This window comes from Phalacrocorax aristotelis, chromosome 5 (assembly GCF_949628215.1).
Source record: "Phalacrocorax aristotelis chromosome 5, bGulAri2.1, whole genome shotgun sequence".
Taxonomy (NCBI): Eukaryota; Metazoa; Chordata; class Aves; order Suliformes; family Phalacrocoracidae; genus Phalacrocorax; species Phalacrocorax aristotelis.
The window spans coordinates 38,892,651-38,920,316 of NC_134280.1; the positions used below are offsets into that span (position 1 = coordinate 38,892,651).

General features: G+C 42.5%; 2 protein-coding genes across 2 annotated transcripts in view; both read right to left on the reverse strand.

The window, feature by feature from the left end:
* KANSL1L (KAT8 regulatory NSL complex subunit 1 like) overlaps positions 1 to 8,229 on the reverse strand; it is a 67,742-nt gene extending 59,513 nt beyond the window's left edge. The window contains 3 exon segments of the mRNA XM_075094030.1: positions 339 to 1,456; positions 8,012 to 8,062; positions 8,065 to 8,229. Of these exon segments, the coding sequence (XP_074950131.1) occupies positions 339 to 1,456; positions 8,012 to 8,062; positions 8,065 to 8,214 (1,319 nt within the window). The 5' untranslated portion in view covers positions 8,215 to 8,229.
* Positions 8,230 to 8,567: 338 nt separating this feature from the next.
* On the reverse strand, positions 8,568 to 26,052 carry ACADL (acyl-CoA dehydrogenase long chain). The gene is made up of 11 exons (XM_075094031.1): positions 25,745 to 26,052; positions 23,425 to 23,586; positions 20,999 to 21,136; positions 20,400 to 20,564; positions 19,372 to 19,438; positions 17,890 to 18,054; positions 17,101 to 17,202; positions 15,760 to 15,873; positions 13,477 to 13,604; positions 11,108 to 11,194; positions 8,568 to 9,260 (listed from the first exon to the last, which is right to left on the reverse strand). The coding sequence occupies exons 1-11, from the start codon at positions 25,816 to 25,818 to the stop codon at positions 9,167 to 9,169; spliced, it is 1,296 nt and encodes a 431-aa protein (XP_074950132.1). The 5' UTR covers positions 25,819 to 26,052; the 3' UTR covers positions 8,568 to 9,166.
* Between the last annotated feature and the right edge of the window lie 1,614 nt (positions 26,053 to 27,666).

Here is a 27,666-nt window from a genome sequence, read left to right on the forward strand (position 1 = left end):
GGCCAAAAATATAATTTACAGTGCTACTATCATTATTTGACTTACAGCACCATCTGAGTATTGAAGAATTAACAGTACTAATGTAATGCAAACTGATAGACTGCAGTACAAAATCTAGCTCTCTACAGTCTAGTAAAGCAACTGTTCCTTAATGCTGTCAGAAGTTCTTACTTTGTGCCTGGCCCCTGCCAAACCTAGCTCACACAGGCAGTCCTGCTGATTTCAGGACTACCTACTGAGTGAGGTTACGCACACAAGAAGGAATCTGCAGGTTTAGACCCTTCCATCTTGATTTATAATCATGAAGCACATGAATCTAGCAGGAATTTAACACTTACGCTTCCACAGTTGTTCTTACAGTCTGTTCCTCACCATCTTCATCTGAGCTGCTACATGTTGCATCAGAGTCCAGATCCTTCTCCACGCGAGACAGCAGCCCTCCAGTAGAAAGTGCAAACCCCCGGATTTCACCTGGTGCAATGCTAACTCCATTCTGTACGTCCGTACTCGAACTACTCTCCAAAGTAGTTGCGTTGTTTTCTAGCCAACCTTCAGTGCACCTGAGGGAGCTACTGCTCAAAAATCTGGTTGGCTCATGGAAAACCTTCATCCTTTGTAACTTATGTTTCACAAAGCATTTCAGCTGCTGATCACAGTGTTTGATAACATGCTTTGCCAGGAGCATTTGTAAACGTTTCTGAGTTCTTTTGGCACGACTGATTTCCATTTGTTGCTTAGTGACACACTGGAGTAAGCGAGCATACACCTCCTCCGGGGTGCAGCTCAAAATCCCTTCTGAAGGCCCGTGAAGAATTTGGTGTAATAAATCCCCTTTTATTGTTTCAGCGCAGACTTCCAAAGCCCTACCCAAAAAACCATTCTTCTTGTACCATTTAGCATTTAAAAGCTGCATTTCTTCTGCGTTATTGGATTCAGTTACATTTGAATCCGAAAGTGTCTGTGTTTCCACCAAATTCGGAGATGCGGTCTCTGAAAATGTTTCCCCTTTGACCTGTTCCTCAGGTTCTGAATGACTAATCTGACCAAATGATGTGTCAGCACCATTATGTAATGAATTTCTCATCATGGAGCAGTGCGGCTCTGTTGCTTTCGTTTGCTTACCGGTTTTGTTGCTAAATGCAGAATTTGTACTCATTAACAAGACAGACTGATAGCACTTGGAGGATGGTGGAGAACCAAAATGCTGCACACTGAAGATATCATTCCTGAGGTTGGGCTCAGCAGTGGGGAACCCCAGGACTGAGCAAGTAATCTGTGCGATGGAGTCCTCTTTTATCTTCTCTTCCACTGCTCTGGAATTTTCCATGCACAAAGCTGTATCAGACTCCATAGCTCTAGAGGACAAAGAAGGTGACAAGTGGATACCATGACCTTTTGTTGCTGCCTCTCTGAGGGCTGGTGTCATTATAGCTACGGTAGGTAGTTTACAGCAAACCTGAAAATAACATGGGCCATGTAAATTTTCTCATTTTTATGACACAGTACAAACAAACAACTCTTGTCAGATATTTTGTTCTTCCAACATTTCAACATTACTCAAAGATCCCATAAAAAATGATATTATCTAAAGAACACTGATAGACTATGGTCCCTCCCAAGTCAAACAAGAACACTCTCTGTTCTTTATTTCATTCAGAGGTTGTTCCATGTGCAATTAAAGCCTTTACCTCTCAGGGGGAGTAAGTGTTCATACCTCACTGCATTTCTGATCCTACCAGTCTGAGAAATAAGGCTCACAAAGTTCAAGACTGTCATCTAACCTTGCCCAAACTGAGAAACATGACCATAAGCGACGTGACTGGAAGGATAAATTTTAAAATACGTGTGCGAGTGTATGTATATGTATACGCACACACACAGAGACACACATCTACGCATTCCCACCCCAAAACTCTGCCTGGATTTCATCTTAATCTGCTCTGGATATAAGCTACTCTGAGTTGCATTTGGGTTTCCTTCAAGTAATTCTTTTATGGTTAAATGAGTCAACATCAACAGTATCACAGAACTGGGAGCCATGCAGCTACCCACTACAAGTTCAGCAAAGCAGAACACCTACACATGATGAAACACTGAAATAAACTGAGATGCACTATTGGGATAAATATATTTAATGTAAATCTATACGAAGCGAGCATTTGATTAGTTACTTTATTATATAGTCTCACAAATGCACTGTAGAAACCACTCATCAAGGCTAATGCTTTAGAAACAGAGAACTTTAAGTTCTAAAAAATCTAAATGTTTCCTAAAAAAATCTTTCCTGTGCCTTTGTATCCAGTTCTTCTTTATTCACCAGGCACCACCTGTATAATACGAACATAATATTCTCTGTGAGTAAATGCAGTTTTCCTTTACAAACCCTTTTGCCTGTGGCTTGCCATAACTTTGACGAAGGGTTCCCAAGCTTTGGGATCAAAAGACCAGTGTCAACCTTTACCACTTCTTGTCAGCAGCTACGCCATGTTATACTCTACCTATGCCACAGCCTACAGGGCAGGAATCACTGCCTTACACTGTACTTTCAGCTTTGTTTAGGAGATGGTTAAATAAACCCAATGAAAGATTTAATTGAACATGGCCTGCAGAAGCCTGAAAGATAAGCTACTGTCAGTTCTTTGTTAAGAAGCTAGAGACAAAACCAGAAACAGTAAGAGAGTAGGAAGAAAAGTGAGCGTAGCACAGTAATTCCACAGTAAATTCTCTGTTTAACCGGTGTACTAGTTGAGCAGCATTTCCATTGCCCTCCTTTTAATGTCTTCAGTTCCTTTGATCTCCACAGCAACTGCCTAGCTCAGCAATTTTCAATGCACAAATCCCATAAGGGGTCAATGACTCTGAGACTGCCATGTACGGATCTTAAGAAAAGCAAACTCCCTGTCTGAAGCCTTAGCTCCTTTATAACTACAAGTTTTATGCCGAAGGTGCAAATGTTAAAGGGAGATGTGGAAACCTAAGGATCTGAGAAGTACCAGTCTGGATACTTTCTCCTAACCCTTAAAACACAAAGTAAAACATCAAGAGCCACATGCTACAGTACTGCCTTAACACCCTCCGTATGCTTTATTCATTGTTCCACGTATACTTCAACCGCAAGGTTTTCACCTCCTTACTATCACCTAACCAGCATCAGAGGGACCAGGTTTGATGGTCCTAATGCTAATCCTAAACAATGCTACTAAAATCCCCAGGATTTTAACCTTTATCAGCAAGCCAATAACTTCAGACTACAGAGGAATTCAGCACAAAGTCCTCCACAGTGGACAGCCGTTCAGTAAGAGCCCCGTTACTAGGACTGGACAGGGAAATGCACTGTTGTGAGTTGGACCCCCAGATCGCCAAAGCTCTGGTGACTCAGCATCTGGCTGACTGGTGGCTTTCCGACTTTCCACTCTTGTAAGAGATAGCAGGCACAAGAATTTTTAAATCTAAAGCAGTACAGATTCAGACACCTATGCCTTTCCCCCCCCATAGCATATGGCAAATAACTATAGTAAGTCAAAGTGACTTAGCGTGGCTAAAATATGAAGGGGAGAAAACTGAAGCCCATGCTTTGTCCGTGGGGTTACTACGAACTCAAGGGACTCTTCGTGTTAGATCTGTCCCTGGGAACTCCAAGAAGCTCCCTCAGAACACCACCATCAGCCTGATACCTACATATACTGGGCAATGAGTTTATAACTGTTCCAACTTGACCATATTCCCTCAAATACTACATATCCTTCTGGTACAGTTTCAAATTTCCTACACTGCAATGAATACCATTAGAAAATTATTTTAAGGGGGTTTTTGAGTTTGGGAGGCTTCCCCCCACCTTTTAGGGGAAAGATGGGAAGAAACCAAAGTACCCTCAAATTGAACCACAAACATCAAACTAAAAAGCACTAACAAACCATTAACTAATTAGGAGTTCCTGACAGAAGATGCTTAAATTTCAATACAGCTGAAAAAATAAATAAAATGCTTTTGGAGAGAGAAATCGCTCGGTTAACCCCTTACCCAGCAACCTGCAAACTTCACACAATGTTTCTGCCCTGAAGACAGTCATGTGAGACATTTCAGGTGTGTTCCTCTCATTTCAGTGACATGAAAAAGACTTATAAAGCTGGAACTGTCCCAGTCTCCAGTCCTTAGCATTTCTCCAAGAAGGTCACACATACACACACACCACCACACCACCCCCAAAAGTCATTGGTATATGAGCCAAAGTATCAGCTGCAAAAAAATTAAAAACAAATTTTAGTACAAGTACTTGGCTCAACAAGAATTGTACAATTTTCTTTTTCACACATTTTGTTTCATTTTGGGAGAAAGCAGCAAAAATAACTTCACCCTTACTGGAAGTGAGTTTCTACAGCTAAATCTATTATCTTCTCTGGAGGAAAAAAAATAGTGCAGAGGGAGGGAGGGCAGACAAGTACTGCAACATGGTATTCAGGAAGAGCCTGTATTTTCATTCTCAGAAAACCTTTTTTGTCATAAGTAAACCATTTCAAGGATTTTTTCCATTGTGTACTACTGATTTTGAAACTTCAAGAACAGCTGAAATGCTACTAAACTGGCAAACAGTTTGCTTTTCATCTGCCGAATACACACTCCACTTGAAAAACTAAAAAGTATTGTAAAAAGAAAAGCTGACGTAAAATAAGTATCAGGGAAGGGAAGAAACGAGTACCAGACATGCACAGTACAGCAACTGATGTTTAAAGTGAATTTGTGCTTATCCTCCCAATACCTTCATTACCCAGGAGGACATTGCTGGGACATGTGCAGTTCACCACAGCCCAAGTGCTCCCCTGACCTGCACCCTGCTTCCTTCTCTCACTGCAGCGATGGGTCCCTCATCGCCCCATGACCCTGCACCTCTACAGCTCCTCTCCTCCTGCTACCTCTACTTATTTCTTAGTCCTCACTCAACATTTCTGCGTTATACCCTTCCCTACCAGGCTTACTCACGGAACTTGTCTAAATCCTGAAGCTACCGCCCTCATGTTGGTAATCAGAAGCACCCCATTAAAATAAACACAACAAAACCCAACCACAAACCTGCCAGCCCACAGGTTGGCATCCCCTTCCCAGCTTTTGTTTACAGTCCTTTCACTTTATGACTCTTCCCCGCCTTGCATAACACTATCACTTTTGTTACACTTCGGACAATGTTTTGGGGGATTTTTGCTTGGGGGAGGATTGTTTTGTCTTTTAGTGGGTTTTTCTTTGTGATCTTTTCGTTTTCAATGACAATAAAACTCTATTTGCATGAGGGTTTGTAAGGCTTCTCTGTACCAGCCTTATCTCCTTGTAAATTGAGTCACCTGAAACTTTCTCGTTAATGATGAGATTCCTGGAGACCAAGAGAAGATTTTTACGTTTACTATTTTCTGTTGCTTTCAAATTCAGGGCCCTACAAGTAACATTTCCAATTAATACAGCTGTTTCCAGTTTATTCACAGATTAACAGTGTTTCAGATAAGTGAACTTCCAATGTTTATTCCTTGTCTAGAAGGCATTTCAAAAGCAAAGCAAAGTCACTGGCAGCAGACAGCATCTGGTGAAACACCCAAAATTAAGCTCAGCAAGAATGCTCAAAACCCAAACTGACAGGAGCTGCTTTAAGGCCCCTTAGAGAAAACCTGCAGAAAAGACGGCAGCTACATGAGCAAGCTTGATCTGCCTACAACACAACTGACAAAACCTGGTTTCCTACAGCTTTGTGTTGTTTGCCCCATAATCCCTAGCTCCTCTTGGACAGCCTTCCTGATAATCGCTGGACAAAAATAAAGCGGTGCTCTGGCAGACAGGCACCACTGCGGCACCGCCTGAGCTGCACTGCCAGGACCGAGACCCACCGCGAAGTTGAGCCTGCAGGAGCTGACTTTGGCCGGCTGGGTAGGACACATCCACTTGGGTGTACTTTACCCACCTCTCCCAGTTTTCTCAAAGCTTCCAGGATCATCATAATTTCTAAGAGTAGAGAGAACAGCTCAACAGCATAATATGCATTTTCTCACAGAATAGTTTGCAGCAATGACTGCAAGAGAGAGATTGGTCCCACTGGGTATGTCCTGGTTAGGAGTATGAAAGAAAAAGGAAGTCCATATGTAACACACCTGGGACTAGCCTTTAAGAAAAAAAATCATCCCAGTAGGCAACTTTTGTTTTCAGTTCAAAAGCAGCCCAGTTACTCATGATGAGTATTTAAGCATTTTAGTATTTTGTTCTATTAATAGATTTGAAAAAAAAAAAACGTAAACCTCAAACAGGATTATGTGGGGAGTCTCAGCTTTCAGCAGCACTCACTGCGCAGCAGTGCTATATAGATAAAACTGCAAACTCCAGTGTTTTGCACGCCCCAGAAAATATAAGCACAAATTCTGCCTCTCTGGAAAAAAAACAAACCACCAACAAAACACACACACACCCCTAAAAAGGATCTCTTTTTGAACAGTAAGAGAACTCAGTTGAAGACAGACCACCCAAACAGTTTTAATCATAAAGAACATCAAAAAGGACATACTTCAAGTGGAACTCATTAGTATTCACTTATGATAAAATCCATGACTCATTAAAATCTCTGAAGAGGGTTATTTTCCTCCTTGTTCATAACTGCTTCTGAACAGAGAATCATATATTATTTCCAAGTTTATTACCCTGCAACCAACTAATTCCTGTTCAGCCTATAATATCATGTATTTGTAACATAACACCGGAAGTCATTTTTAACATACGCTAAACTTAAACACTTTTTGTAGTATGTGACAGGTGCCTCTGTAAGTAGGTTGTACATATGCCTCTAATATGGATATCTGTAATACTTTTAGATTCATTGTATGGTCCATACCAACATTTCAGTTATCCTTTTGAATTTCAGTCTTTGAAGAGAGGGCCATAAAACCTAGTCTTAAACAAGACTCATTCAGCTCTTAGGCACTAATTAAGATGACTGGAATTTAAACTCCCCAAAACATTTACAAGATTTCACAATGTGGACCAATAGGGAAGGAGAGCCCTAAGGCACACAGACTAGCTTTCTGGGTCGGTAGACCTACCAGCATTATAAACATGCTTTATCCCATTTAATTTTTAATATTTCGTTTTTACTAAATTAAGTACAAAAAGAAAATATCTACCCTTTGTTAAAAAGCTGACTTTATTAATTTCGATTTTTTTTTTAAATTGGTTACTTTGCTCCTCGTAGCTGAGGAGTATCAAATACCTCAGTTAGTGCTACGTTTTATTTTAGGAAACACTTCAGCATTTTGCAACCTGGGAGCTGATGCACAAGGTGGATTAAAAGACTTGCTCAAGACCACAGAGGAAATCTTAACGGAGGCTGAGGGATGCACCTGGACCCGAGCTGCTGCCCAGAGCTTTGCTATCTACTTATCTGAAGTATTCAGGTTTATGAGTAAGTGGTCTGTAGCCTGGGAAGCCAAGCTGGTCAGGGTCACTCGAAGGCAAAGGAATCTGTGGCAATCTGTTCCGCTTGATTATCAGAGGGAAGTTTTAACCCAGGAGTTAAAAGAATATATATAAAAAGATGGAGGTGCAGGCTAAAGCTTTTCACCCATCTACTGGCCCAGACATGAAAAGCAGCAGCAGCACAACACCGGGCACCGACCCCGCCGCCCTGCTGGGAGGCACCACCGCACGCACCCCGCGCCCCCGGGCCTGGCGGATCCGGAGGCCAGGAGCCCCACGGGAACTGCACGGGGACCCGGTGGAAGCGGGAACAGCGGTGGGGGAGGGAGGAGGCCCTGCCCGCCGCGCCCCCGCCCCGCGCCCCGCCCAGACCGTTAGCCCCCCCCGCCCCGCCCCCACACCAGTCTCCTCCTCGCGCATGCGCGCCAGGGCTCGGCGGTGCCACCGTCGCTCCCGCCGCGGGAACCAACCGCCGCCCGGCCCCGCTTCCCCCCCCCCCCCACACCGCCGCGCCTCAGTGCGGCGCTCCCCGCCGCCCGCCCCCGGACACCCTGCCGAGCCCCGCGCTTGCCTTCGCCCGCCGGCTTCTCCACAGCGGCGCTGCCGCCTCCAGCCCGCGCGGCACTGCGCAGCACAGCTCGGCGCCCGGCGCGACTCCCACTGCCGCTGTTGAACAGTCCGCGCCCAGCTAAAGCGCAGCTCGGCGGGCGGGGCGGGGAGGGGCGGGGCCGCGGCAGCCGCCCCGCCCCGGGGAGGAGCGCGGCCGCCCGCCATTGGCGAGGCGCTTGAGGCGGGGACGGCCCGCCTGCCGCGCGCGCCGCCGCGGGGTGCGTCCTTTCTCCCCGCCGGTGTGCTGGAGGGGGTCGTTGCCCTGAGGAGGGAGGTGAAGGCAGAACTCCCGGTGTGCATAAATAGTAATATAAAGAAAAACAAACAAAAAACCCAAACAAACAAAAAACTCACCCCAAAATACGTTTTTACGAGGGGAAATAGTTGAGAAAGGGAAGGTGGTGCTGTTGGAATTTTTTTCAAAAACTCCCCCTCACAGCCCTGAGGTGAGTAGGAGCACAGAGGAAGTACCCTGGTTCTCCCTGGGCCTTTAGAAGTAATGCAGACAGCCATCAGAGTGCATAGAAATGCTTTATGATATTTATTTGAACAAAGTAAAGTAAGGCATTCTGGGTTACATGTAAGCATAGAGATCAGACCCACATTCCCTCCTGCTACAGCAATGGCTGCCGAGCACCAGGCAGGTGTAGAGTCACAGTAGCAAAAGTTGCAAGTTCTGCTTTGACACACTAATATTTGTCAAGTGGAAATACAAATTCAAAGTTATAGTAACACTTTTGTTCATTTGTTAAGAACGTGGCTTCTCTGATGATTTGATTCTGAAAAGCAAGGGTTGGATTCGATATAATGCCATCAAGTCTGAAAGACTGAGCTACACATAATGTTTCAGACACCAAAATTGCCTTTCACTATCAGAACTTTTGGAACCCAGAGAATTACTGTGTTGTCCAAGTATATTTAAATTGGAAGTTCATTAAATATTAGATATCCTGAATATGAGCACACTGTTGTTACTAACACTTTTTTAGAAATAGTGTCACTTCCTTGAAAGAATACAATCCACCATTTATTTTACTTACATTCTGTTGTCTGACTTTATGCCATATATTAATATAAAAGGATTCCAGAAGACTGTCCACAGTAGCGAGCATCTGCCCTACTTGTCACTGACAATGTCTCTAGCAATAAGCTCTTTCATTATTTCATTGGTACCACCATAGATTGGCTGAACACGGGCATCCACAAAAGCTCTGAGGGGGGAAAAACAACAAAACCAAAATTAAGAGTAAAAACAACTCCTCAGAATAGACATATGATCAAAAGAAAAAGATAAAGTTTTATCTCTGAAGATCCCTCTTTTCAAAGTACATTATTCCCCTTTTTAATAAAGAGGTTCACATTTTCAAAGAGGTTTCAACTACCTAAAATATTTCACCTTTACAAGATACTATGCCAAACCAGGAATTTGTTCAGTATTTCTTCCCTGTTCGTTTTTTTACCCTGTAAAGCCTCCACCATCCCCCCTAATTAAACAAAAATAAAATAAAGCTCTATAAAACCAGACTCTTAACACTCACCCCTCCCATTCTTGTTCCCTCCTTTCCTCACATCACCTGAGCACTAACTCAACTCCAGACACCAAAGCCCCCATTCACCACATGCAGCCTGCAGAACAGCACACCTGCATGAATTGCAAGACCCAGGTGCCTCCTTGTCGTGAAAAAAACAACTCCTGCAGAGCCAAACTGATAGTTATCATGGTAATTTGCTCTAATGCCCTGGGCCTGTCTGGTCCTGTCAAGAGGACTGCTAACGGTGCTCTCAGTTCTTTCTTTGAGGTGGGACTCAAAACACTTTGGGAGGAAAATAAAGTGCCAACTGGTTTCACATCAGCTGGCTACAGCCTTCTACTGACACCAGCTCCAGTTCCATCTGGGCCAGCAGCCGAAAAGCTGCACATAGCCAAACCATTTCCATCTCCGTGCTGGAACGTGCAGCACATGCACAGTTAATGACAGCATAGAGGACGATGACAGTGTGCTTTTCCATCTTAATTCTGCTTCATTATACAGAGCAGCCCAGCAGCAATGTGGCATTCTCTGGAATCATGCATGTTGCTGAACCACAGGAATAATAAAACCCTGTATGGACAACTACTGCACACACAGATAAGCAGGGGTTCAAGGACATCCTGAACAGGGCTTGCTGGCCTTCCTAAGTAGTAAGATAGGGTGCAGAACACTCAAAGAATTGCACTTCTTAAAAACATGCAGGAAAAAGTTATTTTAAAGCAACATTTCATACCCAATGTATTTAGAATAAAGAAATCTAAACCTTGTCAGTTAAAAAAATTAGTTGATGTTATCTACTTATAACTGCACAGCAGTCCTGTTTTTGCTATTTCTACTATCAGATTACCCCCTTTAAAAAATAAACAGAACAACCAACAAAAAAACCCAAACATCACCAAACACCAAAAGCTCTACTTATATTAGGGTGGTAAATGGCATGTGCATGAGAGGAAACAAATCTTCACAAATAATACACAAGGAAATAAGAAGACTCTGTAAGTGTCCCTAAATTCATAAAATAAGCAAAAAATTTGGCATGGTTAATTCCTCTTTACATATCAATCTCTTAGCTTTTTCATTTTAAAAGGCGTAAAAAGCTGGATGTAGCCAGTCACGCTGTTGATTAGGCTATTTGTTATTTTGTGGTACTACAAAAGATTTAGGTTGACCAACACCTTTTCTTTCCTTCATATATGTGCATTTAATTTCAGATAAAACATACAAACTAGCTCCCCTTATTTTTACATTGCTTCTCTAGTTTTCCAATTAACATTTTCTTCTAGAAAAGCAACTTCTATTTTGGAAAAAGTAGATAAAAATTGCTCAACAGCTTACAAATTTGGAGAATCAAAAGAAAGCCTTCCTGAAGACATCTGTACAGTGGATTGCCTTTCAATAAACACGATGGAAAAAGGAACAGTAAATCAGTACTAACACAAAACAACTGACAAGTAGACGTAAAGGAAGTGTCTCATTTTACTTTGCTGGTAATCTTTCATCATTCAAGTCTGAAATGTTACACTTACTTTGCAATTGGATACTCCCACATGTACCCCCATCCTCCATGCAGTTGCACACACTGAGTAGCTATGCTGTTTTGGAGATCAGAAGACCTTAAATGGTCAAAAAGAAATTTGTCTTTTAGAAGGGTGTTATGCTGTGAAACATTACTGAAGATACAGATGAGTTAGCACGACAAAAATATAACCAAACTTTTTACTCTATGTAACTGATGTTAAATGATGGCCCTGCAAATACTTCATCTTATGAGGGACTTTTTTTTCTTCCTGCATGATTGATAAGAAATTAATACACTAAATTGAACAGTATTTAAGATGTGTTCTGCTTGAAGAGCTTTTGGAGATTGAAAGCTTTCAAAACAGACAAGGTTGTTTACCTTTCTCACAGGCCAAGAGATTTCTTTTGTAGAGCAGATTGATATAGTCTCTTTTCTTCTCAAATCCCCCAGCTGTGTCATAAAAATTAACAGCATCCCAGACTTCCCCCCATGCTAGCAACACACCAGGATGCTCTTTGGAAACAACCGTCACCTGGGGATAATTTATTTTCTTCAGTAGATTTTATAGTTTTCAATTCTAAGAAATACTGCAATTCTTAAACAGGATTGCCCGCTGCAAAATATTCAATTATTTCATGATCTTAAAAAAAAAAACCAAAAACAATCCTTAAAAGCATTTTGTTTTGTGAAACTTCCCTCTAGAACATGACAGGTAACACGTCATTTACAGTTGATGTCTCAGCTTTTGGAAAGCTACATACTTGATGTCATTTCAAGCCCTTGATGAAAATTAGATGAAAGAACCCGCAGGATTTTAACTGCGCTGGAAGTTCAAGCTGAAGTTGGGAGACAGGAAAGCCACCTTCAAAACATACAACTTTCAGAGTGGCAACAGAGGTAAAGAAAATGACAATTCAAGTCAATTGCTTCTCATGGAATATTGTAAGCATCCTTTTCTCCAACTACACCCTGGCCCTTTCCAGTTAAATCCTTACAGTTTATTATACCAACTTTAAATCTGCATCAGCAAGTTACCACAACTGGCTTTCCTAAATATATCTGCAGATTAATTTAGCTACATAATACAACCTGTCACCACAGAAATAAGACCTACAGACCTTTTACCAGATAGCAGAAAAAAGATGCACAAACTAAGTTTTTAAAGTTCTTCAAAGCTCAAGTCAAGTAACTGACTGTGTAAAAGGTTTGAAGCAAAATTCACTGGAGATAGCCTCCTGAAACAGTAGGGAATAAAACAATTGAACACTCATTTTCTAGGCGACATAAGAGAGTTCTATGGAACTAAGCCACAGGGACTCCATTTGGGAAAGGTGAAATCCACAAAGTGCTGCTCTAGCATTTCAGAGTGTGGGGGTGTTTCAAATGCCTCGCTCTGGGAAATTTATTGAGGAAGTAAGTCTACATCTGAGCTGGCACTACTAGTTGTTCCGTCCTCCTCAAAAGAGAACGCCTCTGCTTATTAACCTGGTACTTCTAGGTAATCAGTGCCAGGAATGGCGCTCGATCAAAATCCCTCCTTTCATTGCAAATATTCTCTGGGTCCCCAAACCAAATCCCAAAGAATCTCTGGATTCCTTTGGTATGCTCTGCTCGTTCCCCTCTATATTTAATTTTAAAAGTCTAGAATCTGCAAGCCTGTGCATCTTCCATAAAATTATTTGTTCATGCCTGGTGTGCTTTTTTTCCTCACGTCTTTACAAGGGAAATAAAACAACAAATGTATGTGCCACTATCTTGGACGCTTCTACTCATCCAGCTTTCTCTGGTTAAACCTAAGTTAACAGATAACACCACCAAGCATGGGGAGAGGGAGGAGGAGTTCTGGTCAATAAAGGAAAGCACTGTTTAGTCTCAGTTACAGCAATAGCTGTAGCCAACTATTTCTTCCCCAAACCAGATAGCTTCAAAACCCGGCTGGACCAAACAGCTACTGCTAAGTAACATTAACGAAAGTATCATATGAGCATCGTACGAGCTTCAAATAAACCTGTGTTTTTAAAAAAAAGCCAAATACCCCCATTAAAAAAAAAAAAACACACAAAAACCAAAACCACAGTCAAAACCAATTTGCTACAGTAAAATGTAAATGTTTCTCTAAATACCAATGAAGTACTCACTTTTACTTGAAGCTAAAGACGAGTCCTGATCTTGTTTATTATTTGTAGCCTGTTTTAAAAGCACGCTGTTATTTTGAAATTGTGTGAATAGCGGTCTCTTTTAGAAGCTAACAATGTTATTAATCAGACAGTAATTTTATCTTTTCATTAGATCTAAACAGTCCAGTCCAGTGTTTTTATCATTAGGCTCCTGTCAAGATCATGCAAGTAACACTTCCAAATTACTTCAACCACATACCAATACTTTGCCATAGAAGCTGTGGAGGAGTCCAGACGTTTATCTGCATGCAGCTGCAAACAGTTGTCCATAAAAGCTCGGCCCACACAAATCTGCGTTTTCATTTCTGCCAGCTTGTGCTGTACCGTCTTATTTTGGAAGTGGAGAGAGGAGGCAGAGGAAAGAAAGAGCAGTTTTTAAGTGATATTTGGAGTTGGAGTGTTTTCTAAAAGGATTTATTTTAGAAAGACATCAGAAGACAACTTACTTTCCATATGATTATATCTCTACCAGTCTTATTACAGAAAAATACTGCCCTTTACGCCTCAAACCAACTCCAAACATTACCTTAAGAGAAAAAAACCCAAGAGCCTGAAAACATAGATTCCTCGATAGTGCAGAGTAGGTGGCACTAGGTGCTTTGTCACTCTCAGCTCCCCCTTGTGGGGGAACGTCCCTGCACTCTGTAGACCACTGATTTCCCCACTTATTAATTACATTTCACCATCTATTGGATGCATTTCCTATGTATTCAGTTCTTCAGAGCTTTAGTGATATGCAAAGAGACACAAGCAATACTAAAGGAAATAGTATCCTGACTATCAGAAAGGTTTCCACAACTTGAGGTCTGTTGCTTTGGAAAAGTTTCTAGATAGGAGAGGTAAAATCCATTGCTAAGATTATATAAAACCATACGAGGCAAGCATTCGACCGTCGTCTTGTAATCCTGGTAGGGAGGGGATAAAAAACACCACCCAGAAACAGAAGTTTCTTCTGACCTTGCAGTTCTAAAATTGTATATACAAAGTCTTCTTGCTTCTCTTGACAATAAATATAATTGACCAGTCTACTATTATTACGAAGAAAAGATTTGATTTCAAACACAGTACTGTGACATGACTAAATGAACTGGGTACAACGGAGCTCTAGTTAGAAAGTATTTTTTACTATATGCACTTTCTAGTCATCAGCAACAAAAAGGAAACTGAAATGGTATGCAAGAATGGATTATTTTGGCAAAAATAATACACTTTAAGAAGTTTATTGGCCACCTGGTTATTGGCAGTGGGTTAGCCTAAAAGATTATCTTGGTGGTCTCTGCACAGTGAGCTACTACAGTTAGGAAGCATCCCTTACCTACGTGAAAAAAAGGTAAAATGTATTTGTTCTGTTAAAGCCGCACACTGCACATACTAAATCCCATCTGGAATTATGGGCTTCTGAATCTTAACTTTAAAAACAGATGAAGAACACAATTTCCTGAAAGATGCCTAGCATTCCAGCCTCTAAAGAGCCCAATTCTGCTGCTATTCACAACAACTAAAGATTTGATTTTGACAAAGGCAGTCTCAAGACTCTGATTTTTTTTTTTTTAATTATTTCAAAAGTATATACAAAAAAAGGTGGCCACCATCCTTTAACCCATATGAGTCACTTCTATCCCATAAACCAAACATGCATGAGCTTGGTCTGCTTCAGCCCTAACAGCTAATGTGGTTTTCAGGAAAACTGTAACATCGCAATACTGCAGAAAGCAACAGTTGTTTTACAGCTGCAGCTGAAGAGTGCAGGCATAAACGTCTCAAAACACGATTAACTACCACTGCCAGGAGTGAGGTATGCTCACAGAGAATGACCCAATGGTTTTATATGCAGTTCACTTAAATACCCAGCTAGCTGGCAGCTGAGGAATCTCATTACAATACCCACAAAGCTGAACACAAACACCTCTGCACGCATTCAGGCAGCAAGGTCACTGCCTGGGAGCCCCCACTAGCATCAGCCCCAAAGTTCATTTCTTTGCAATGCATCATGTGCAGAGGAACATGGTACATGCACATGCACTAAGCTCTTCTGCAGCCTGTAGGATTCTGATTTAGAGAAGCTGATGCTTTTCAGATTCAGAAATACAAGCAGGTGGAACAGACCTTGTGATTAGGACCTCTGACAGTAAAATGCAAGCCTAAGAGCAACAAGATAATTTTTCTTCATCAGCAGCAAAAAGCCAGTATAGTTTCTCCCTGCATATCTCACTTCCAAAAGGAGCACTGCTGGGAAGTATCCAACTGAATCATAAAGCACATACAGTAAGGCTTTTGTGGTGTTGGGTGTTTATTATTTTTGTTTTTCAAAAATGAACGACGGGCATGGAGGCAAATAGCAGCCACAGTCCAACAGTGAAACCTGTGCAAACAGTCCTTTGCACACAGCCCAGTGATTTTCATTTGCTAGCTATTTGACATACACAGATGTAAAGCCAATGCACAGTGGAATCTCTATACAAGTCTCTCAGTTCAAACTCACCTGCAAGTGTGCAATTGTCTTCCCAAAAGCTTTTCTTTGCTTCACATAATTCCTTGTTTCTTCAAACATGAATTCACAACTAGCAAGAGCCATATCAGCAATTAGCAGTCTTTCCTTTTGAAACACAAATTACGGAATCCAGTTGAATTAGTCCTACATTTATCCATATCAGATGCACAATTGGGACACAGATGTTCAGTGTTGTTCATTGAGGGGGGCAGAAGTCACACTATCAAACCTGACACACTGCATTACTGAAATGAGTGGGGCAAGTGCCTTGCTGCCTAAAGCTCATTCTTAAGTCTCCTCCAGGGTAACATTCTATGACAACTGACTCAAAAAATAGCTACAGATCAACCAGGGGACTCTTACTGAGTGAAAAAGTCACATTAATTTCCATTTCATTTATTGGTTTTCACTGCTCAGTTTAAACAACAACTGTATTTCACAGTTTCAGTAGGACATCTCTGGAAAAATGAAATCCACAAAAAAAAATGGCTTTTTTTCGTTCCTCATAGCATGCTGAAAACCAAAAACTAAGTATAGAGCAATTATTTCGAGCACCATTGAAACCATCTGATGCATCATACTGAACCTGTTCATGAGTGCATCTATTTCTTTAAAGCAGCAAAAGCTTTCCTTTGATCAGGTTTCATATTTACTCACAGTATAAAATTAAATAAACATGATCCCTACCAGATGAGGCAAACGCATAGTTTTGACAAAGCACAGCCACCTTTTGAAAAGCCACATTGCCTCTTTGTCCTCATAAATAATTGCAAAACTTCGTAAAGTCATAACTGTTATTTCCACTAGCATGGTATTTTGGCAACTAAACAATTACTTTACTTTGCTATATGGACAAAGAGTTTCTTATACCTTCAATATGCTTCTACTGTTAGAAGATCTAGAACAACAAGTGCTTGCTTGTTTCTTCAAAGAGAATGCCAAATGCAGAGACCTCCAATCTATATTTAGCTTACTAAACAAAGTGGTTCCATGCTAAAGTATACAAGAAAACTGTGGTATGTTCTTTTAAACACACTACCCTAATCTCAGTTTCTTCAATAGCAGAGTTGTGGATAAAGAGATCTGGCTTTATGCTGGTGGGATATCAACATTTTTGCCAATGCCCAAAGAATTGCACTTTTAGCACCAGGAACGGTGTAGTTCAGTTAAAAAGCAGCAGTATCAACCCAATGTTGCCTGCAGACATCCAGATTCTGACCCAAGTTGGCTCCCCCCCAATACATAATCTCCAAGACTAAGGCAGATTCTTGCAATGATGAGAATTGTCTCTGTGTTCTTCCTACAGACAGAAAACACTCACGCTCCTCCTACCTGAGGGAGCTCTGCCATCAGGTAATAGAAGCCTTTGTTCTCTTCTCCAAGCAAGGCACTGGCTGGCAACCGCACATCTTCAAAAAACAGCTCTGCTGTGTCCTAAGAGGATTTTAAACGCAACAGTTTATAGCCTAACATTCTCATCTCCTCATATCACTTCTTTTGCCCCAGTTTTTTCTTGTTATTGTACACTTTAACTTGAAATCATAGAATCATTTAGGTTGAAAGGGTCCTCCAAAGGTTATCTAGTTCATCTCCAACTCAAAGCAACTTTGCCTCAGTGGCAAAGCAAGCCACTGAGGACCTTGTCCAGTTATGCTTTCCAAAGCCCAAAGACAAAGGCTCCACAACCTCTCTGGGCCCCTGTTCCAGTATGTGATCACTTTTATAGTTAATTATTTTTTCTCAATACCTACTTAGAATTTTCCTTAGTGTAACTTGTCTCCCTTGCCACTGTCCCTTTCACTGTGCTCCTCCAAGAAGAGTCTGGCTTAGCCTTCTCTACAGCCAATTATTGGGTAGCTAAAGGCACCAGTAAGATCTTGTCCTTCCAGGCTTCTTCAGAGTGAAGAAATGCAGCTTCCTCAGCCTGCCCTGGCACATCACATGCTTCAGACTTCCATAGGCAAACTCAGCATACATACTTTGTGTATCATTTGTGCTCTAAAGCCTAAAAACTAGAATAGCACCACAGTTCCATTTTATATTTATTTAGCTAATGCCAGGCATGAAGTGGTTTTAGGCTTCCTCTAAGTCTATTACGTGTTAGCGGATGTATGAGCTCACCTGAGCTTTCAGGCCAATTTTTTTCAGCTTGCGTCCTTTGATGAAACCTTTTGTTCCATTTTCCACCAGAAAAAGGCTGATCCCATGAGCAGGAGATCGGGCCTCACGGTTTGTAACCGCAACCACGATCACTACATCGCTCAACCAACCATTAGTGATGAATACCTGTAAAAAAATGCAACTTGGAATAAAGCAACGAGTTAGGTGGATAGAAGTTAGAAGAGATCATCTAGCAGCAGAAAAAAAAATGGCATTGAGACTTTCACAGGTGAACTGAAAGGCAAAGTTTAAGTGTCCAGAAGAATTTTAAGCTTTAAGCTTTCTGAATTAAGTGTTTTGGAACAAGGTCTATTAAAGTAGGAATTAGTTTGAGAAGTATTGTGTGGGACAGAAGCGTGAAGTTAAAGAATGCACAGATCTGTTTCTTTTGTCTGTCCCATGATAAAGGAGGAATACGGTATCAAATGTAGATATGACATGAACACAGAGGTTCTCTTTTCTAGGAATTAAACTAGCAAGGTATAACATGCAAAACTATCAATGGCTTCTTGTCACAACTGCTCACCATAATCCTGTAAAATGATGCATGAACCTGCCAAAATAATCCAGCTTAACGCAAGCAAAAGAAATGAGCTGTCTGTCCTGCTTGGCTTCAACTGCACAGCATGAGCAAGTATCCCTTTGAACACCTGTACATACATATTTGCCTACACACATTCTCACCACTTGAAATTCTGCTAAGGACAAAAGTCTCTATCAGTACCACATTATCAGCAGCGGAACAAAAGAAGCAGGGAAGAAAGAAGATTGAAACATTTCATAGTTTTTTTAAAAAAAAAAAACACCAAAAACCAAAAAACCAAACCTGTTGAACCCACACCTCCACTAACACTTCATTTCTGCCTTCTTGTTTTTTTATTATGGCATCAAAAGAGGTTAACACTGCTGTCTTTGTAACAGCTTGACAACACACACAGATCATGTGATACTGTTGAGTTTTTTTCTCCTAACATGACCAGCAGGCTCCTGAATAAAGACTCCAGCTTGCATTGTGGCAACTCAAGTTTTTGCTCAGGCCACAGAAGATTTCACAGGAGCAGTATATATATTTTGTTGTTTGACCTCAGTACTAAAAAACAACCCTGGTCCTGCTTATACTATGCAGGCCTTCCCCTCACCCTGCCTTTTCTTCCCAGTTTAAGGGAAAATAGGTCTTTTGATAGGCTTATTTAAAAGCTACAAAAAGAACCTACTCAAGCCCTTCCATGAATTGGTCTGTAGATTGCCAGCAACGGAAATATCCTAAGTCCTATAAAAAAAAAAGAAACTGGGGCAAAAGAGACCAACCCAAAACCACAACATAACCCACCAAAAAAAAAGGTGAAAGGACTGGGGGGAGATACTAACAGTAGCATACATCCTTCAGTGCCTAAATGCATTCAGTTCCCAAAGCCTATGAGTGGCATATGTCTGTTCACTTACCTTACTCCCATTAAGAATCCAATCACTTCCATCCTTTTTTGCATATGTTCGTATTCCCTGCAAGTCACTAAAACAAAATTCAAGAGGTCCTTCAAGAAACCATTCCAGAAGCTGCAATTTGTATCTTGAATTCTACCCAGTATAAATTAAGGTGGACTTTATACCGGCCAGGCACAGCCTCAGTGAAAATGCACGTGAGGATAACGAAACACAGTGAAAAGGCTGAGAGCATAACAGAAACCACAAGCATGCTGTAGCAAGGGATGATAAACTATGCAATTATACAAGAGCATGAGGTCCCATTTTAATGTGGAAGGTGGTGTAATACAAGCACTGACATCAACAGGTCAGCATCCCCTTACGTCATCATTCTTTAGATGACAAACGTTAGACAAAATCACATCCTCTAAGCAGGCTCAACCCTGAGGAAGAGGCGCTGTAAAAAGCCACTGGCAACATCTACCATCTATAGGATCACAGAATGGTTTGGGTTGGAAGGGGCCTTAAAGATCATCTAGAAGCATGACACCAACAGGTTTTGCTCTTCACCTGTCCCTCTCTGTTTTGGATACTGGCCAGATCAGCTGTGTCTACTCCAAACATGTGTTGTCTGCCCTTCAGTAATGACGGGCAAGGACGGACATTCCTTTGTCTAAAAGGATTCAGAGGAAAGAAAATAAGGTGTTCTGTTCCACAAGAAAACTTAATAGCAAAGTCAAGCCCTCTTTACCGAGGCATGTAATCTTCTCCTGACTGTGTTTCATATTAAAAGTATGTTCACATGACAAGCAAGTTAGTAACTATAAAAGCAAATACAAAGCATATTTTCCCACAGTGGGAGGATATTGAAATGGATTCTGAGCTATAATGGATTCTGACAAAGCTGCAATAAAGTTTGAGGTGCTACCTGATCTAGGATACCATCTAGTCACTAAGATGACCATACAAACAGGAGGGTCAGGAATTTTCACTGATAATATTATGTGCTGTCTACTGATTTAAGTCCACTGTTTTAGTATTTAGCTTACCTGCCAGCCCCCGGTTCTGTCATGGCGATAGCTCCGATACACTTGCCTGCAACCATTTCAGGGATAAAGCGTTTAACCTGTTCTTCAGAGCCATAGTTTGCAATGTAGGGCATGACTATATCTGAATGAAGGCTGAATCCTGGGCCAGTACAGTTAACATACATTCTTGGGGGGAGGCCAAAAAAGAAAAGAAAGTTCAAACAGAAGTACTACTAAGATTTAAACATTCAACTTTGTACAGTTACAACAGACACAACAATGAAGAAAGCCCCACCACACAGATGTCTCGGACATGATCTGAGCTTGTGACACTTGTACCATTATTTATAGAATGTACTTTCACAGCCAAATGAGCGTATAACCTACCAGACTAAAATGCTTCCCCCAGTCATGAAGTCCTAACAATGGGGCACAATGACATTTGTTACTTAACCAATCATTGAGAATACTTAAAACAGGAAGGGTTACATATATCTGAACTATCCTTTCCGTGAGAAAGATAACACCATCTTCTGTATTCCAAAATGAGGACGTCTTATGGAAAAACATAGTCTCTTGATAGTATCAATGAAATTGTTCCTGAAGCATCTAGTACTTACTGCTCCTCCCAAACCACGGCTGAAGAGAGAATATCCGCTCCAATGCCTCCATGTTTCTCAGCGATAGCAACACCCAGCAAACCCTGCTGTCCAGCCTTTTCCCAGAGCTCCTTGCTCACCTGGCCGTCTTCTTCCCATCTGCAAAACAAACACAAGAATGGAGTCACACATTGAATCTCACACATGCTGCTGTTTGTCATGGCTGCCACTTCACACTAGAGCACCTGCAGCTAGGTTTCACTGCATAGGAAGAGACTTTCGGTCTCCCTAGGTACATGGTATAGGGTACATAGAGAACTATATTTCCCAGCGAAGAAGCGGTGGCTCAGTAATAGGTTTTCTATTCTTCATGTCCACAGATGCTACTGGCATTACAGGGGTGCCAACTGTGTTACAAGTTTGAACTCCTGCTTCCAACATATAACCTGACATCTCTTTAAGCCTTGTTATGAAAGGCAGTGCTGCCTATTGGTCTGAGCACCAGACCAGGATTTAGGACATTTAGCCACAACCATCTGGATAATTACAAGCAGGTCTTTACCTTCCTGACATTCCCTCTTCCTCACATGCAAAACGGGTGTAATGCATCTGTACCTTATGTGAAAGATCTCAACTCTACCAGTTACAACTGCTTAGTAAGAACCAAGCATTACATATTACTAACTTTTACACAAAAATCAGTCCCTGTGCACTTATTACAAGTTAGTACTGTATCTTGGTAAATTACTGCTGTAAGGTGGTTTCAAGTTTGTAAGTAGACAGTTGAGGCTTACCTGCCGACAGCTTGCAGACTTCAACACCACAGGAATAACTTATTCTTGGAAAAAATAATGCCTCCTTATGGAGTTTGCCAACTCAACAGAAAGTTGGATGGCCATTAATGGCACAGCATAGCTTTTTTTTAACACTAATTTTAAAATTATACAGTAAACAGATTACATCAGAGACTCCCCTCTGACACACCTGTGTGCAGCAGAGCTATACCATAGCACTTTATCCAGTTACTCAAGTATCTTATCCTGCCCATTTAAGCTCATTCCCAGAGCTTTTGCTCCTACACTGGAAATCTTAAATCTCTCTCATGACTGTCTTTGCTTTGCACCCCCCCTTCAGGGCCATTCCTGCTCCTCCACCTATCATGAAAGCTTCTCCTCCTCACAATAATCCACAACTGCATTCACTGATGCCACACTTGCCTCTTCTCATCAGCCCAGCCAATTCATACACTATGCCTGAAGGCTGTTTACTTGAAAGGTATGAGAACAGAATGGTTCATAGGTTGCTGAAGTGACGCAAGAACACAAGTCCAACTTGTTGCAGTCTCTCTTGGAAATAGTTGTGTCAGCAAGCTAGCAAACCAGATCGTCTGTAACCTCGAGCACGGCCAGTACTCGTTCACAAACCTGCACTAGAAGTCATTCTAACAAAAGATGAGGGAAAACATCTGGTTTTGTGAACAGAATATGACTGTACAGTAGAAAAGCATACTACTTTGAGGTCATGGTTTGAGAATGAAAAAACCAGCTGGCAACAACCTTGATGTAAGCTGTTTCCATTGCCTCCTGCTGTTCATTTCTGCCCCAGAGCCATGACACCCACCCACTCAATTGTGCCACCTCAACTGTTTGTGGATACACACTGTGAGCTGCATCAGGAAACTCACCTAGCAGCGTGATTTAAGAATGAGCCCTTCACCATCCCTCAATGTTTTCGCAGAAATGTTTTTCAAGTGAAGTAAAAGTTGCTTAAGACACTACTGCAGGTTAATGCGTTCTGTTCAAAAAGATGTTCCGAGTTAATTTATTTTTTTCTCCAACTATAATGCATTTGGATATAACTAAAATAAGGGTGAAAACCACCCTCCAGCTCTAGTTCAATGAAAGTACAACACTTCTACTCTGTCCAGGGGACTGCACATATTTCCACAGAAGCAAAAAAGACAGAAATTTAAACAAAGGTATTCTGTGCAAGTTTCTTGGTAACACATAATCCAGCTTACCATCCTCTGTGTATTTTATTTACAAAATCTACTGCAATGTAACTAGGCACAGTGTTAATGCTTTTTGGATGACGGCAGATAGCCAACAGCGTGGCAACTGAATTGTCTCCCTAACCCGCAGACATCAGTGTCAGAGTTAATACCTACAAGCAGGGATACTTTTGCCACAACTCTACAAGCTGCATTTGCCTGCTCATAGGCCTAAGACAAAGATGCCAGATTGGCTACACCAGAGCTCCACGAATGCAATGCATTTTGATTACATGTGATTTTTTTTCAAGTATTATTTTCATAGGCTGATTTGTTTTAATTGAGTAAATTTGAAATACAAAGCTTGTAAATGAAAACAATTATCATGTTTATCCTGTCATTTTGGGGAAAAAATGCACATTATTTGGCAAACGAGGATAGTTAAAGGGTATCTTACGCTGCATGAAAAGGCAGCACTTCTTCCTGAAAGAACTTCCTGGCACTCTCCCTGAAGATATCATGATCTGACAAGAAGATTCTCCGAGTTCCTATATCAGTCAAACTTTTAGCAGAAGACGGTTCTGGGCGCTTTGTGCCATGCTGTTCAGTTTGCAGAGGACTAAAAAAGACAAGTGAAAGCATCTGTTAGGACACAGGCACCCCCATTTACATAATCCTTTTAAAAGAAGGGAAACACCTGTGTTGCTAAACATAGTTCACATCCCAAATCTAGTACATTGTTAGGTCCAAAGGATACACATGATAAATATAAAGGCCTAACATGCACTGTACTTCACTGGGTTGTGAAAGGAGGTAAAGCAAGACTGGTTTGTCCTTAATGCTTCAAATAAATTAAAACGATAATACATACATAGGTAAGAGGATGAAGTTTCTGTTCATTAGAGAGGCTAAAAATCATCACTGCCTTCTCCCCCACCACAAAACCACCAAATTGCAATTCAGCTCAATTTAAACCGAGGAGATAACTTTCTGAACAAGTAATCTTTTTGTGTGGGTTTTGTTCATTCTGTACATGGCCCCAAAAGCCCCAATATTGCAAATCCATGACACTGGAAGTTCACATACTCGAAAGGGAGTACAACATGGATTTGCATGCTCTGAGGGCATTATCACATACATCTGCATAGTTCTATCCTTGAAAATAATACTTTCTAATTCCTTCTAATTTAGTATTTTTCTTGTACCAGAAGGCTAATCCTTCCAAAACTCTGATAAAAACATATGTAAAAATAAAATACTTCATTAACAAAGAATAAAAACTGAAAGAGTGGTAAATGTCAGTAGTTGAAATCACACAAGGGAAGTATAATTACAAAATTACATGGAAGAGTTTAAAACTTTTGTAGGGGTTTAGAATGTCAAGGGTGACTGACTACTTTAGGGCTTATATTTATGCATTGGGTTCTTTAACTTGCTTTTATTGTATTGCCCCAAAACATCAGAAATCATAAATACAGAGCTGAGCTATATTAAATGGAAAAGGCATTCACTGTTCCTTCCCCATACTATTCTGAACTTCTCTCCTCAATTCCTCAGCACCAGCTGCCCAGCACAGTAATTGGGCATTATCGCACAGAGCTTAGCTGACCTAAGCGTACACTTTACTCCATTACCAAGACAATGGTCTTTATTTACTGCCACAAGAAGTTATTCACATTCTTCCTGGTGCAAAGGATTAAATGCCCCTGTAATACAGATTCTGTTTACTTCTAGTGATATTTGGAACAGATGGGCTACTGCAACTTGCTTGTTCAACATTTTGTACTGTCATTTTGTACAGGCTTCCCATGCTAGGCACACAATGTCTCTCCCAGAAGTTCCACCTTATTTTAAAGCTGTTGAAGATGATATTGAGCTCTATTTAAGACCACCCTTTTGTTTAATGGGTGGGCTCACAGCCCACATGGCACAGAGGGAAGGGTCGGGCTACTCCTTTACGCCTGCTAGAGCCCTGGGAGACACAACTCTAAGGTCAGAGCAGGCATGAGCACACTCCTGCATTTCTGCTCCCTGAAAACCCCTTTTCCCAAGCCCAAGCGCCCCACTGCCATGCTCCCACGGGTCACCGGGGTGCTCAGGCAAGGATGTGTCCAGCTCATCACCTGCTGCCACTGCAGGACTCCGTGTCCCCCGAGGGCAGGCGGGAAGTGGAGCAAAGGTCAGCCCCGTCACAGGGACGTGCGAGGCTCCCAGACCTGCCGGGCACTGGGGGCCACCAGACCTGCCGGGCACTGGGGGCCACCAGACCTGCCGGGCACTGGGGGCCACCAGACCTGCCGGGCACAGGCTGCAGCCCCGAGCACTCAGAGGGCTCCCAGACCTGCGGAGCACCGGCCGCTCACCAAGACCCCAGCCACCTCCTGCAGTGGGGCCACTGGCACACACACACCCACCCACAGATATACACACATACGCCTGTACCTATAGCCTTCCCGCCACATATATACACAGCACACATTCATACCCCTCCAAATATACACATAGGAGCACGCATCCACCACGTATGCATATATATTCATAAATGCGTGGGCATATAGCACCTGCCACCCCGTGAAAACGTACACACCCGCGCAGATGGGCAAATACATACACCCTCTCCAGACGCGCCCAAGCGCGGGGACGCCCTCCCACCCTCACGGTGCGCCCCAGCGGGACCGCCAAGCACAGGCGCCCGGGTGCCCCCTCGCCCGGCCCGGCGCACACCCACCTCCCCGCCCCGGCGATGCCCGCCGAGGGCGACCCCGCGCCCCGCTAACCTGGCCCGGGCAGAGAAGGGCCGGGGCCCGGCGGCCCGCAACCAGCCGCGCAGAGGTAGCAGCCGCGCCGCCATCTTACGCCGCGGGGCGGGTCAGGGCGGGAGGAGCAGCATTGCACCGTACCGCCGTTAAACCCGCGGCAGGGGGAGGGCGCTGTGCTCCTTGCCCCATCGCAGTGACCCATTCTAAGGCTAGGTGATGTTTATTTGTTTTTCTCGTTTTCTTTCCAGGTCGTTTAGCGGCAATTCCTCAGTTCCGTCAGCGTCGCTCCTCTTCCCCCATTTTGTGGCGAGTGGAAGGATTTCTGCTGTCCAGGGCTTCCCGCAACGCGCACCCCTGTAGTCGTTCCTGTTCCCGCCTTCCTGCAGCTGTAAACCCCGCCTGACACACCCGGACTTACAACGGGGGAGGCAGCGCCGGGCCCAGCAGCACCCCTGAGGGTCCATTTTGGCGGCAGGATGGGCCCCCACGGCCTCCTGATGTCGATAGGTTTTAATTTGCAGAACCTGCGCACCAGACTCTTTTAGCACTCTTTGGTTTTTTCTTCCTTTTTTTTCTCTTTTTTTTAGGGGCCTGCTTTCTTTAAGAAGGTGTTTTATGATTATTATGTGCAGGGCATTTCCAAAGGGTGGAGAGAGCGTTACTTTCAAGGAGAGAAAACCACTGGAGGTGGAGGGAGGGACTAAGATTTAACAGTCTGCTCATAGTTCTTCCTCCCTTCAGCTAGTGTGGTCGCCCTGCTGCATGGCGCACAGCCCTGAGGGATCACACTCTCCCAAGTCAACCAGTTGGGAAAGTTCTGAGCTGTAAATGGGCATATTTCACTGAGAAGGGATCGCCTATCCACTTCTTTTCCCAACAAACCTCTGAGATACAAACTGGCTAGAAAATAGATGTTACCAATCGTCTTTGTGATGAGGATTGGGTTAAAACGATACACAGTCCCCATCAACAGGGTTTTATATGCTTTCCTCACTCCCTACACAGTGTTGGGGAACCTGCAGCTATTACCTCCAAGAGTCATGAGATGGAACAAAAGTTGGACACAAAAAGTCAGTTTTGAGCCTTGATGTTTGTTGAGAAATAAAACAAAAGCTGAAAAGCAAGGTTGTAATGGCTCAAAATGCAAAGCAGATAGGCCCAGAAAATATTTTTCAAAATCTTGTAATTTTAAAACTAATAATTTACTGGGAGGTGAATTGTACATAATGTGTTGAGAGAATTCCCATGGTTTGGGTGTTTCTGTATGTTGATCTAAACAACAGGTCTAAACCTAATGTAATGGATTTTAACAGATAAATAGCTTTTTTTTTGATCAGTCCCACTTCCAGCTATAGTGTTCCTACACCCTAAGCCAGAAGATGGCACTACAGGAATAGCTATTCCTATAGATGGGCCTGCCTGAAAGGAGCCTTGCCTCTTGAAGGGTATACGTGTTTTCAGTATAACATACTGGTAATGCAGAGAGCTGTCTGTACTTACATCCAGAAACACCCATGTTCCAAAACCAGTTGCAGCCTAAAAACTTGTACTATTTTTTCATTTGGGAGTCTGATCTTATTATATCAGAGTAGGCAGGATGGAACCATGCAGGGGCTGTTGAGGGGAAAGAAGTTTGGTGGGAATTACTGAACCTGGGTGCCCAGAGGTAAGATTTGGGCATGTCTACAAGGTCCTGTCAGGTAGAGCCTCCTAGGGAGTGCCCTGCTTGGGCTGGCATAGGCTCCAGGGTGAGCCCAGCACCTTGGTCTCAAGTCTTGTAGCAGGCAGGAGGCTGACAGGGAGATTGGCAGGGATGCCCTGGTTACCCAGTTTACAGTCTTGGAGGCTTTGTTGTAGCAAGAAGATCTGGCAGGACGTATCCCATCACGCACACAGAGGGTAAAGGGATAAGGGAGCTGAGAGATGGTAGATCCTGCCCT